The sequence below is a fragment of the Pararge aegeria genome, chromosome 1, assembly GCF_905163445.1.
Source record: "Pararge aegeria chromosome 1, ilParAegt1.1, whole genome shotgun sequence".
NCBI classification, from domain to species: domain Eukaryota; kingdom Metazoa; phylum Arthropoda; class Insecta; order Lepidoptera; family Nymphalidae; genus Pararge; species Pararge aegeria.
Window position 1 is genome coordinate 7,859,255 of NC_053180.1, and position 15,305 is coordinate 7,874,559.

Genomic DNA, 15,305 nt, shown 5'->3' on the forward strand with positions numbered 1-15,305 from the left:
AAAAAACAACTAAAAATACTATTAAAAAATATAGATACATCAATCCATGAATCAAGCTGTTAGCCACAGAGTAACAAACCCAAATCAGAATGTTTTTAATTATTAATTTTTTTAAAGTTATAATTTGCATGGCTTTGAATGGGCTACAACATTGTTTTATGTGTATTATTTGTATATTTTTGTAACAACTATAATTTCTAATGTTTTTTGCAAAAAAATGATTAAGTTTATGAGTTTTGAGGGGATAAAAACTTTCTGTCCTATTACAAAACCTCGGATACCTTATACCAAATTTCATTAATATCAACCATTTTGAGGTAGTTGAATCGAATTGCGCTTTACATCTGTAACAAAGTAACACTTTGCTAAGTAAGTTATTTAACGGCAAGAATGCGCAAGGGCCCAGTGGTCGGTTGCTAAGAGTTGCGCATAGTTACCTTATGAACGTTAAAGGTATGTAAAACAGGTTTGCGGCTACATTAGCAATAATTGTGCATTGTCAACAACTTTTACGAATTCTCCGGGGTCAGAGCGAGCCGCCGTAAAGAGTGCATTCTGGAAGTTCTAAAGGGTATAGAGATTGATGAAATTATAAATTGCACCGTAATTGTATCTATATATAGACCATACCGTGTATTTTTCGGGGAGAAAAAGTTGCGTATGTTATTCTACCGCATACAACGTGATTCATAGATTGATGTATTGATTGATAAAATTAAAAGTGGTGGTTGCCTTTAGGTAGGACTTTAACTTCACTTTCGGGGGGTCGAGTTCGAACTTCAGCACGCAGCTCCCATTAGTTATTTGCGTTTTGAGCAATAAAAATATCTCTCGCAACGGTGAACGAAAACATCGTGAGGAAATCTGCATTCCTGACAGTTATCTATTATATTCTCAAAGGTGTGTGGAGTCTACCTATCCGCACTGGCCCAGTGGTGGACTACGGGCTTAACCCGAAGTACGAAGCAGCAGTAATAAATTGCTTGTCCACCAATCACAGTAATCAATTGCTTGTCACTGGGCCAGCGTGGTGGACTACAGCCTTAACCCCTCTTCATTGTGGGAGGAGACCCGTGCCCTGTAGTGGGCCGGTAATGGGTTGATATTATGATGATGATGATGATTATTAAGTACATACGAAAAATTCCGTGAATCCGTTGTCCATTTGGTGTTTTAAAAAAGACAGAATCAGCTAACATACTTTCGCATATTTGTGGAAATCTGGTTGTCACAATTAAGTTCACTGAGCACAAAAGCAAAGTTTTATACAATAATTTTCCCTTGAATGAAGCGTTAAGAAATTTGTGTCCATAATCGTACGAAATAATGGTAATTAGGTCGTCGAAAGCGAATCTCCTAATTTGGAACACTGAGTCCTTTAACGCTGGTTGAAATAATTAATTTTACTCTGATAGATAGCCCATTTACAGTCTGGAGTTTGGGGCTTCAAACTTTTGAGATAAATACGAATAATTAAAGATGTTTGGTAGTAATTTTGATTAGAAATTATCTCAGTGCATTGTTTGGCGCCCGTCTTTTGTTGCACTTACGAGTACATATAAGTAGGATTTTTTTTAATTCACTATAAGTTAGCCATTGACTGCAATCTCACCTGTTGGCAAGTTATGATGCATAAATATAATGGTAAAAGACTGAACTGAGAGACTGGACTGGAATGGACTGGAAAGGCGTATGGCAGTTATATTAAATCCTAATTGGTGTCTACGTGACACTGTACCGGAACACTATATTGCTTATCGGCACGTCTTAGAGGGGCCACGGCCGAAGCCTTGAACCAGACCAGACCAGAGAAAATTCAGAAATTATAAATTCTCACGGTACCCTACATCACGATTAAACTATTAAATAAACTAGCTGTTGCCCTCTGTATTCTTCCGTGTTACTTACGGTTTATTTTATAAATCCCGCATCGCAGCAAACGTTTGTTGTTCAGGGATAAGAATGCCTATGTTACTCTCGAACTGCAAGCTTACTCGATGCCTAGTTAGGGCGTTAAGCAAAGAAAAACAAATAAACGCAGTTTGCCATTTAAAATATTAGTAAAGATTAAGACATAAAACTAATAACTTTAATAAAATATCAGACATTTAAGAAATATTACTTACGTTGTGAGTATATCATAGACGGTGTACCGTGCTAGGTAGGAGTACTGATGCAGCTTGTGAGGCGCATGCGCGAGTAGCAGAAACCGGCGATCTGCTGACAGTGAGAACGACGCCGGCTCCAGGACCCTCTATAAAAAAGAAAAGTTAAGTGGTGATAGCTCAGTGCTTAGAGCTCCCTTTCGGAGGGACCGAGTTTGGAATCCTCGGCACGCATCTCTAACTTTTAGGGGTTATATGCGTTTTCGACTTGAGCAATAAAATAACATGTAAGGCAGATGCCTTCCGTGTATGAAGAACTCTCAGGCATGCAGATGCATCAGTTCTACATAATAGTCTCAAAGGCGAGTAAAGTCTACCAATTCGATCATCTTGGCCAGCTTGGTGCTCTAAACCCTTCTCATTCTGAGAGGCCGTTGGTTGGAAAAAATTAAAAATTCTAGGTGCTGATTAGGTTTCAGAGGTTCTTTATTCAAATAGGAATTTTATATAAGTATGTATCATTCTTAATTCGTTAGTACTATTATTCGGATCACGGGAATCTATGGCTTAGGTGTTTAGGTTTCGATGTGACGCTTATAATGTCGCCCATAGTAGTAAAATCGAAACAAAAGCCGTCGCGGAAAACCATGTGAAGCACCATTTTGCCGTCGAGGCACCGCTCACAACTCCCTTGTGTGTGCTCGAGAACATAACGAAATAATATTATACTTGTAAATTGTATATCGTACTTGATTATTTTTGATTTTTGTTTGGAAATTGTTGATGTCCACCCACGTACCTACTTGTTCGATCCCAGTTATTATTAGTAACATATTATAATAATCGTTTAAACCCACCAAATATTCGTACTTTTAATAACATCTACCTAATAATTTTATCTTTGAAGTTAGTATTAGACTGTGTAAATATATTTCGAAATAAACCGTCCATGAAATGTTTACGGTTTGCAGCAATACCTACTACGGATATTCGATTAACAATGGAATCTGATTAAACTATCATCGCGTGTTTTTGGTCGTCACGCGAAATTAGTATCGTCGAAAATCACGACTATTGAAATACTTTTAGAGTAAGCTTTACTAATATTATAAATGCGACAGTGTATTCTATGTTTTTTTTATTTCATTTCATGGTAGCTTTTATCTACAATTTCACCTGACTGTAAGTGATGATGCAGTCTAGAATTGTAGCAGGCCAACCTGTTAGAGGTATTCCGTCATTTGTCTCCATCAGCGTTCCACGTAACATCGTACCTAAATCGCTGGGCGATATATGTTTTCCTAAAAATTAAATTCAAAGAACAATTCTTTTAACACCTCATTGCTAATCTATTTTAAACACAACTATGCTCATCTTAACTAATATTTTAAGTGGGAATGTTACTTCGTTTGTTTGTTTCGCCTTCAGACTTTTTGCATATATAAAAATTATATAGGGTTTCCTGGAACCAGAAAAAAAAGTACCTACTTTTCCCGAATGATGGAAAAATCACTTTTGGAAATTCACAACTCCACATATAAATTTATTAAGATAGAAGCAAGCCATAGGCTAAAGGCTTAATAATTATGAATGCAACAGTGATTTTGTAGGGATACTGTAAACGTGAATGAAGAAGTCTAAAAAAATGGCGACGTAAAATTAGCGAAATTAAAAAAAAAATACCGAAATTTTTTGCTTTTTAGTTGCTAATTAGTTGCTAAAAAATTAATTTTTTTGCTCTAACCGATCGCATAAAATCGGCAATAACGCTAACTTTACATTAAGATAGCGTGGGAATCACTGAATGTCGACTGATCAATCAAGCAAATAAGGGTCAATTTGTTTGTTGCTTGAAGATGCTTAGAAAAAAAAAAAAAAAAGACTTTTTTTATAAGGGAACTTTAAATTGGAGATTTCCCTACCACACCCGTCTGTCTCATTCTGAAAACTATTCAAAATAATTGCTATTTTTCATTCTCATTCAAATATAAATAATAGTAAATAATATATAATTTTTGACTAAACTGAACCCAAGTGCCCGGGCACCCCTCATATACATGTTCTAACCTAACCTAACCTAAATCTAGTTTTGATTCCTTTAGACTTTAGATTCAAGATTTAATGTGAATATATGCATTAATAAAAACTCATTACTATTTTAATACTAGTTATGCTGCTCTTGATGCACTGATGAAAGCCAGTTAGCTAGATCAGTGTTTAGTTAGTCGTAGTTGCCGGTAGGCTTAGGTCTAAAGGAATCCAAACTAGTTTTAAAAGGTTTGGATAGGTTAGGTTAGGTTAGAACATGAATAAGACGGGTGCCCTTAGGTTCAGTTCCGTTTAAAAAAAAAAAAAACAAAAAAAAAAACGTACCACTACAAAGTACTCTTATTTATATTAGAAGATATTATAAAATAACAATTAGTTAAATTTTTTATTTTTCTAAGCATCTTCCAGCAACAAATTAGCAACAAATTGACCCTTATTTGCTTGATTGATCAGTTGACATTCAGTGATTCCCACGCTATCTTAATGTAAAGTTAGCGTTATTGCCGATTTTATGCGATCGGTTAGAGCAAAAAAAATAATTTTTTAACAACTAATTAGCAACTAAAAAGCAACAAATTTCGGTGTTTTTTTTTTCAATTTCGCTAATTTTACGTCGCCATTTTTTTAAGACTTCGCTATCTTAATGTAAAGTTAGCGTTATTGCCGATTTTAAGCGATCGGTTAGAGCAAAAAAATAAATTTTTAACAACTAATTAGCAACAAAAAAGCAACAAATTTCGGTGTTTTTTTTTTCAATTTCGCTAATTTTACGTCGCCATTTTTTTAAGACTTCGCTATCTTAATGTAAAGTTAGCGTTATTGCCGATTTTAAGCGATCGGTTAGAGCAAAAAAAATAATTTTTTAACAACTAATTAGCAACAAAAAAGCAACAAATTTCGGTGTTTTTTTTTTCAATTTCGCTAATTTTACGTCGCCATTTTTTTAAGACTTCGCTATCTTAATGTAAAGTTAGCGTTATTGCCGATTTTAAGCGATCGGTTAGAGCAAAAAAATAAATTTTTTAGCAACTAATTAGCAACAAAAAAGCAACATATTTCGGTGTTTTTTTTTTTCAATTTCGCTAATTTTACGTCGCCATTTTTTTAAGACTTCGCTATCTTAATGTAAAGTTAGCGTTATTGCCGATTTTAAGCGATCGGTTAGAGCAAAAAAATAAATTTTTTAGCAACTAATTAGCAACAAAAAAGCAACATATTTCGGTGTTTTTTTTTTTCAATTTCGCTAATTTTACGTCGCCATTTTTTTAGACTTCTTCATTCACGTTTACAGTATCCCTACAAAATCACTGTTGCGCCTTGAATGAAGCCGCGTTAATTTAGTATAATTTTATACAGGCAAAAAACCATGGTATTTGAATTATATTTATTTTAGGCTTTGCTTTTTGACTGCATTGTGGACAAATTCGATCTCGAAATATCATAAATACTACGCAGACGAAGTTGCTGGCATCCGCTAGTATAATTATGTATCCAATTGGAAATGCAAAGTTTCGTGATGAAGCATCGAGCAATTGGGTCAACGCGCAACGTTAAAATGTAGCTGCGTTATAAGTTCAACTGTTTAATAAAAATGTTGAATGTAGTGAAAACGGAATCCTTTGTGTAGCGAACAGAAGCTATATTTTTTATATATTTGGTACGTTAAATTTTCTTCGCCCGCCAGTCATTTAAATAAGCACATACTTCAAAGACGTTTGAATTAAACCTTTGTCTAATTTAAGGATGATAACTTTGGCAGGTGCACGCCCATAAAGTTTCGCATTCTTTTCTGGATAAACAAAATAAAGATAATGTCACACTTTATTGAAAGATAACGCTTACTTAGTGAATGCCACGCTTAAAGAACAACTATTTTGGTAACAAGTAATGTACCAAACGCGTTTCTTTTCACGATTTTCAACACACTTGTGAGGAAAAAAAACAGGATAAGCTTTTAAATACGTTCATTTCATTTAATTTGGTCGAAACAGGCTTCTTTATTCACTTATGAGTTATGATCAGTGCCTCGATTATTATTCCCGGCGGAGTAGAATATACTATTGCTTTACTTTTCTGTTTTAACTGGACACTTTAAATTATTAACAATAGATCAAAAAGCGAAAATATTCACAACATATATATCACGGTAAATGGCGAGAAGATTTTTTTTTAGCGCGCCAAGGTAAACCGACATACAGCCAGCATCGTTCGCTAGATATATAATAAAGGGAATATTTTCGTATTCAAAACATGTTTAAATTATGAATTGTGATTAATTTGATAAAACTAAACGTTAATTTATCATAATTGAGAAAATAAAAATATGTGTTCATTTGTGAAAATGCCTATATTTCAAACCGCATAAAACCTCTTTTTGGTTAAAAAGAATAATCTTTATTACCCGGCTAAATTAAAAGTGTCAAACCCCGAAACGCATATAACTTGCAGTGAGGTGCAAACTTAGTGCAAAATAAACTTAATCGCGTCATCATAAATAAGGCACAAGTGCGGTAATTTTAAAATAAAACACGCGTGTCTAATATCTTGGGATATAAGCTTAATGTCGATGTAATAAGTTTCTCCTTGCAAACAATAAAGGTTTAGTTTGCACCTCATTGCAAGTTATATGTTTTGTTATATGCGTTTCGGGGTTCGAACTTAGCTCTCGCGAAAGTGAATCCAAAGTTACCAGAAAATAGCGTAACCATTACAAACTATCACCCTTTTTAGAAGAAGAAGAAGAAGAAGAAAGACTTTATTGCACACAAACATCAGAATAAAATAAATAAACCTAAAAATAATCGGAATTGCAATTGACGTAACGTAACCATACACGTGTTTAAAATACATATGCAATATATTTGACACATGTGAGAATAAACGAAGTAACCGAAAATAGCAGGTTGCTTTTAACAAATTAAATAACTGCTCCTTTAAATTGTTAAAGTCTTCCACGCGCACGTTTCCTTTCCGCCGTAATATGTTGATAGATTATCCTGCAACACCGACCGCTTGGCTGTAACAAATGACTGCATGCTCCATTACTTAGCAGAGTCCCTCTTGTTTTTACTCGAATATAGAAGGGTTAACACTTAGCATTTGGAAGCTTTCTTAATTACTGAATATTTTATATGAATAATTTTGTTTATGAAGTGAACTAAAGTTGGCTTTGGCCCAAAATTAATAATCAATATATCGTAATTGTAAGTAATGTTATCCTTTTTTACACTACTCGTCGATAACGATGTATCTACTACTAACTTTATTATTTCATCTGAAAATTTTAAATGAGATTAAATATTATTAACTTAAGTATTTTAATGTTTCGCGTATCATTAATTATCCCAAAGGAACGTAAATGCACAGCAAAACGTATGCATAATCTTCCGTAATACGAACATTTTTTCTTTTTTATTAACTGCCGCAGATAAATAACAATTGGTATTAAAACTTGTAATCTGAGTTGTAAAGCTATTAAAAAATGGAACATATAAATGTTCCATTAGAAAAACAATTATGGATGTAACGTTTCAAAAAAAAAATATATTTTGATAATCTTTATTTAAACAGGTTTTAGAGTTTACCATTCAAATTTAACGATATGAGAGTAGATAAAAATGTAAATAGGTAGGTACAACATGAAATAAGCAATTTGCGAGCAACTAAAATGAAACATTGCACGCACCTGTCTCGCGCCAAGGTGCGTGAGTTATGAATACTTGAATGCCCTTTATATTTTCCCGTCAATAGCAATCTTTATCAAAGTCCGCTCGAATAGGCTTAACTTGGCAGAACAATTTTCAACATATTTGAACAAAACCGTTCCCCCTCGTAATTTATTTGACATTTTTGTGTTATATAGAGATCAGCATACAGTTAATAAAAGGTTAGGAAATATTTACCATTGTGCTCAAAGATGTAATTTTGCCAATATTGTTAAAATAAGAATTTGGTAATTTAATGTTTATTTCTTTTTGCTGTTAATTTTAAATTAGTGGATGGATACAAGGGATATTATGGTGTTGTATAGATTTTACGAAGGGTGAAGAAAGGGTGAAAAGAAGGTGATGGGATAATAAGGTTGTATGAAAAAATAAATATGATAGATCCTATATGTCGTACAAATTTAACATTATTAGGATATTCTCATAGTATTAATCAGATCATCATCGTCATCATATAAACCCATTACCGGCCCACTACAGGGGACGGGTCTCCCACATATGAAAATGGTTTAAGCCGTAGTCCACTAGATAATATAGAGAACTCTCAGGCATGCAGGTTTCCACACGATGTTTTCCTTCACCAAGTGATATTTTAATTGCATAAAACGCACAAAACTTAGAAACTTAATGGTGCGTGCTGGGATTCCAACTCTGCTTCCCGAAAGTGCGGCCGAAGTCCTAACCACTATGCTATCACCGCTTGCTTATCAAGAGGGTGGTATTACATCTCCCAGAGCCCCAATTTTACTTGGCAAATTTTTCGATTGTTAAGAAGGTAGCCTACCGTAAGTTATGAGCACTGACTGGACATCAATATTGAAGCTGTCAGTTATAGACTTTATCGATGTCCGGCCAACAAGTAGGCTTGAACTACTTACGTAATAAATGTAACAAAAATTACATATATAGTCGATACAACAAAAGGAAAGAAAAATTGTTTCGTTTATGTTATCCCCCGAAATATTACCTTGTTAGGAAAACGTTTATCTTGTAATTGTTACAGATATACTAGCGAATAAAGCTTTCCGTTATTACAACATAACAATTTGTTTGGTTTATAAAAGTCGAATATATTTAGGTAACTCCAATATCTCTTCTTTTAAAACGTGTGTGATTAAAGATATCTGAAAGAGTACTCTTTTCTAATTCTTCAGTCTCATAGTCGTTTATGCTTAAGTAAATAACGTTACCTTAAATCGGAAATTTTTAGAGATTTTATATAGAACGTCAACTTTTGCTTTTTTTACAAGCTTTTATTGTGTGGCTAGATGGCGATATGTGTTTTGTCGTAGTATATTGCATTATTATATCATAAGTTAGCACGGTTTACGTTACTGTAAAATTATGTTGTACAGACCTCCCTGGGGTACCTATTGGTGTGCGCTGTGTTCTTATAAGTTCGTTTCGGTCCCGTCCTTATTGTTAGTAAGCGTTATTAATTTAAGCAAGGGATGATGGCTGCAGGTCTATAAAAATTCGAACTCTGCATTTAAGTTCATAGGCGTACCCAGCTCAGCCGCAAAATCTGGCAGAAAATTTGATGAACACTCTTAAAACATGTATGGCGGCCAAGATACAGACAAACAGACAAAAATGAAAAAAAAATCGTGTAGCGGGTGGGTGAAGCTTGGTACGCCCATGTTTGAATTCTTCGTCGTTAACTTTTACAACTCCTACTAGGGGTATCCATTGTTTATAGAAGAGCTTGTGGTGAGAGGACGGAAGAGATATGTATGAACTCCTATAAAACTAGAAGGTTGTTGAAGCAAACGCGTTAGTGTTAATTAATTCAAGAAACCGATTTATCACCGAGCCGAATAAGGTCAACAGCTGGTAATATAATTGAATTTTCTCCTCCGTTCCTAACCTTACTTCCAATACTTTTTATAACTAACCTATTCAGTGATTGTACCTTGGTTTTTATAGCTACTTTTTTTAATAAAGGTATGAGAAATCTCGTTCTGAATATTTTAAGTAAAAAATTTTCAAATTTCCTTCGTTATTTGTAGAAATGGTTCAAGACCTTTCGGAACCTTTCACGATTATAGGCATAATTTTACTTTTTTTGTTTATACTTCTGCTGTAAGATATTTTAATTTGTACCCTTAAAAAGAGCCATTACTGTTGTTATAAGGCAACGAACGTGACGCTGGAGCAGAATCATCATCGTCTTCAGTCTATTTATGTCCTGAGGCTGAATGTGACTGAGGCTCCACAGAGCATACGTCTCCTCTTATGAGATACGTAGAGCTATGTACCAAGCTGCTCTGATGCAGATTAGTGAGCTTTACCGAATATGATCATATATTTGTCTTCTAACCGCGACCGTGCTTTTCAAGGCACGCTGGACAGCAGTTTCCAACCACAATTTTGTACGTCCGGGCTAGCATTTCTTTGCTTAAAATTCCAGAAATTTGGAAATCTTAATGATACATATCACATTTTTGTCTGATTCGGCCGTGGCTAGTTATAGTTGCGTAGACTGATTAGGGGTATGAATTAAATATATATGGGCATATATATTACTACCCGCCATTAACTAAGACTGCATCATCACTTTCCAACAGGTGAGATTGTAGTCATGGACTAACTTAATTATATGTATTTATAGCATATAAAAAAACTTGTTTTTTTTCTAACTTGTTTGATTATATAAACCATCTTTTCATTGCTTTTTTTTAAGTATGTTTTAACAATAAAGGAAAACAAATGTGTTGTTGTTAAGTAAAAATATAAGAGATAATCATTATGAATTTATGTTTTTATTATTGTTATTTATTTCTAACGATCGTTACACTAAGAAATAATTAGAAGATTGTTTAAACAATAAGACGTAAGAAAAAATGGAGTGTAAATTGAATTGCTTAACGTCGTTATAAATGAATATACTACGACAATACAAACATCGCAATCTAGCCCCAAAGTAAGCAAAGCTTGTGTTATGGGTACTAAGGTACTAACTTATGACTGATGAATAATTATATGAATAATATACGTAAATACTTATAATATATAGATAAACACCCAGACACTGAAAAACATTCATGTTCATCACACAAACATTGTCCAGTTGTAGGAATCGAACCCACGGCCTTGGGCTCAGAAAGCAGGGTCGCTGCCCACTGCGCCAATCGGCCCTTATGAGTGATAAGTGTTTGTTGCTATATACTTATACTATTAGTAAGTAAAACTAAATACGAAATCTGTGTAGAGCCAATTGAGGAAAAGTGTCAGACAATCAGAAATAACTCCGCTCATCAATTGAAGCTGTCAAAGTTCCGTGCGCTACTTGCGAGAGATTCCCTGTTAGGTATTCGACGTGGCAGTCAGACTGTTGATTGCGTTGTCTATCTGAGGCGTCGCAACCTTGAAACGCTTGTTAGAAATAAAGCCAGTGGAAAGCCAAGTGAACTTCGGTTAAACAGAATATCAACTGAACCCCGAGTGTACTGTCATGGTAGTGCATAAGGAATAACCTATAATTATACTGACGATACTTATCTTACAAACAAAGTGAAGCAGTATGATATTGCATACTGCTTCAGTTTGTTTGTAATATAGATATACAATATACATTTATTACATCATTTCCATCTAAAGCCTGTATCCTACAGCTGGGCACAGGTCTCCTCTCTAATAGAAAAAGGACTAAGTAGTAAGTCCCAGCCATCAGAGTACAAAAGATCCTGAAGGGTCGAAGTGCATCCGCTGAAGCGGGCCCCACCGCAAGATAGAAGTTCCGTCTCTTTCTCAACGCCCATCGTATTAATATTACTAAATAGACTTAACTATCTTTTAAACCAACTAAAGCAGTGTGATGTTGATTCATTTATAATATCATTTCCATATTTCCTTACATTATCTTAAGGATGTTGTTGTTTCAATTCTGGGAACATTACTGCTGTCTCACGGGAAAAAGAAAGGAACGGCGGATTGGCAGTATTGGCGAATCAAGGCCGCTAGCCATATACGTCCCAGCGGTCCCTTTTTTAGCACCCATATTGAAAATTTTTCAGTGAATTTTTGTCACAATTTGTCGCCCCTAATGTCTAGTTGCCCTAGGTCCTGGCCTACTGGGCCTTAGGGCAAAACCGACACTGGATAAAGGTATGTTGAGTATAGACGCTCCAAACTGCTCCATTGGCGCAGGAGGTTGGCGAGTTTAACGATGCTTAACTCTTGTCATTATATTTACCGGGACCAACGACTTTATTTGCTTTCCGAGGTTTGGGGGTGACGGTGACTGCACCAACTTCCTTACTCTAGACGAGTACTGAGATTTTCCTTATCAAAATGCCAGACCCGGAAATCAAGTTTAGGACATCGTAACTGTGGATACAGTTGAATAGGCTTACAACTAAACCATTATGTTTGGGCAGTTTAAATTCCATAGAAAGACGTATAAAATGAATTACTTTTAACTTACAAACGTGGTATTCGGCATGAGAGTCTTCGATGTCTGGTTTGCTGCGAACATAAGGCTGATGCCGCCCCAGGGATCCCGATACACGAACTCGTCACCTGAAAACAACATATTTGGTAACTTCAAACTTGTTGCAGTTTATCAATGTCTCTAGCCAATGGAAAAGGATATTTCGGTAATAAAAACAGTTTTACTATGCATAAGCGAGGTCTTGAGACTCGTACCCACTTAGTGCGCATTCAACAAATGACTATGAACGCTAGTAACATTGGTTCCAAGCCGACAGAGCGCTGCTGTCGTGCTGCCGCCCGCTAAGAAAATCACGTGACGCGATGCCGTCGTGCTACTCTTTTTAGTATTGTAGTTAGGCGTTCTGTCTAAAAGATGCCTTATGTGCTATCTTTTGAATAAACAGCTCAGTGGACACTGGCAACGTACACGGTGCTATTGGCATAAAATAAAACTGCGTAGTCAGCAAGCGATACAGGTAACAGCCAGATGGTAAATTTTGCTTTTATTCATTTTACTACCTATAAAGCAGCACCATTTGCGACTGTTTGCCCTACACACTACACTACATATAACTCAAGTTTCATGGAGGTGTATTCGCGTAGTGTGTAACTATGGCAAAACAGCTGCCGATGATCTGACCTTAAAAAATCTGGGTACGCCCATGTGTGTGATGAGTATGTAAATCAATAAATAAAAGAAATAAGGATAACACAAGGTACTAAATTCAATCTGCCATCTCAAGATTTTAAATTAGGTGGATTATTAATTTCGGACGTTAGGTAGGTAACTGTGAACAACATGCTATAATATATATATTATAATATATTTCCATTATAATAGCATTAACAGTGTTTATTCATAGCAGTGGACTATGGTGGAAAAGCGGTTTGCTTGTTGTTACGAGATTAATCGGCACTAGTAAGTCTTTAAAGTGCGGGCAACGAAAAGACATAATTTATGAAAACAAACTTTGACGTTGTTGGGCTTTTAACAAAGGACAGTTAAAATATGTTTCCTTTTTACTCGCCAATAATGCTAAAGCTTTATTTATATGAATTATCTAACTAAAAGATTTATATTATAACAATCATTAAACCCCTTTTTACCGGCCCAATACAGAGCACATCCCTCTCAGATTAAGAAGGATTTAGATAGTCCACCACGATGGCCTAGTGAAGATTGGTAGACTTCACACACCTTTAAGAACCAGACGAAGAATTCTAAGACGTTTCCTCTCGATGTTTTCCTTCACCGTTTAATCAAGTGATATTTAATTGCATAGATTAAAACGCACATACTCTTAAAAGTTAGAGGAGAACGCTTTGAATCTTACTTGGTCCTTTCGAGGCCGAAATCCTCACCAGTATCTATCACAGCTTCTTCTCTATTCTTATTATTTATTTATTTACTAGCTGAACCGCGCAACTTCGTTTGCATTAAATATAATTAAAACATTTTTTAGCATTTCTATACCCGTCGTAACGTCTAAACGATAGGTCCAATTTGAATAACTTAAAGAGGAATTTGCAGGTACATAATCAATTTCAACTATAAAACTATTTATTTGGATAAAGATTTGATAGGAACGTCACCATCTTAAGATTGTATTTTGATTGACAAATTATAACAAAAAGCGGTTATTGTGCCATTTAAACATTGACATTTAAACATGTCCATCGATCCATACATACATACATCCATCCATCCATACCTCCATACTCACAAACTTTCGCATTTATAATATAAGTAAGATGGTACGCATGCATTCGATCGTTGTCCCAGATGCCTTGCGACTCGCTGTTGTCTGTGAAGAGTTATGTCCTTTATCTCCGACAATTTTTATCAGATCTTCATTAAAATTACACAACACATGCTTGATAGTATACACTTTCAAATAAAAAAAGAATTATTAAAATCAATTCAAATTTAACGGAGGTATCAAGTAAAATTTATAAAAAATTTCATCCCATTTCCCGGAAGAAGCTTATTGTTTATCGGAATAGAAAGTAGCCTATATGTTGACCCGAAATATCAGCTACTACTATACCAAATTTTATTTAAATCCGTTCCGAAGATTTTACGTGATGCCAAGGCAGATAGACAGACAGACAGACAAAATATATTAAATGTACAGAAATCTTCCAGTTACAGTTTCATTATAAGTATAGATTTAATAAAAGAACTAACAACATGGATATAACACGTTTTTAAATATAGCACACACACAAAATCGTGGACTGATATGCACGTCAATTACAAGTGCACATAACATCGACAAAGCGTCATAGGTAAACAAAGCGTTAACTTAATTTAATTTTTGAGAAAAAAATCAGTATTATACTACATTATTATAAGCAAAAAGCCTCAGAAAACTCCGGACAGAAATTTAATTTATAAATGTGTAAGTAAAATTTTCATTCAAATTTTTAAGGGTGTAATGGACTTCATCGTAATACCAAAATATATTGTAAAACTTTGGTTGAACAACTGTACTGAAATCCTTGTTTAATTGCGTTTATTTATTTTATACTTGACGTTTCAAAAGTGCTTATATTAGGCCTACTTGAAATAAATGAATTTTGAATTTTGAATTTTGAATTTTTATATGAACTGCCCAAATTAAAACTCTATATTTGCGGTGATATGAGTACTACGTTATATTATGTGTTTGGGCCTTTGTTTTTTATATGTTTTAGTGGGTTGAGCCCGTGTCAAATATTCAGTCCAATCATTTCATTGTATTACGGATAAAAGACATTTTCGTTTGATAGGTAAACAAAAATATAAAACTGTTTTTGCAAAAAGTTATTCAATAAAGATAAATTAGGTGAATACGATAAGATTGTTTTCGGTTCGGTAATTTTATACCAGTCAATTTGTTTTTTTTTTATTATTCAATGATCAAATAACACTGGTCTCCCTCCTGATTTTGTTTTTGTTTAATTATATCTCCAGTCTCTCATTTCTGCGTAGCTTATTGATTAGGTTATA

At 34.6% G+C, this 15,305-nt stretch overlaps 1 protein-coding gene across 1 annotated transcript in view; it reads right to left on the bottom strand.

Annotated features, from left to right (window-relative positions):
- LOC120627175 (inactive dipeptidyl peptidase 10) overlaps positions 1-15,305 on the bottom strand; it is a 167,899-nt gene that overhangs the window by 63,049 nt on the left and 89,545 nt on the right. The window contains exons 4-5 of the mRNA XM_039895043.1: positions 12,306-12,400; positions 2,127-2,254 (exon numbers count right to left, since the gene is read on the bottom strand). Coding sequence (XP_039750977.1) covers positions 2,127-2,254; positions 12,306-12,400 — 223 coding nt within the window. The remainder of the gene's footprint in view (positions 1-2,126; positions 2,255-12,305; positions 12,401-15,305) is intronic.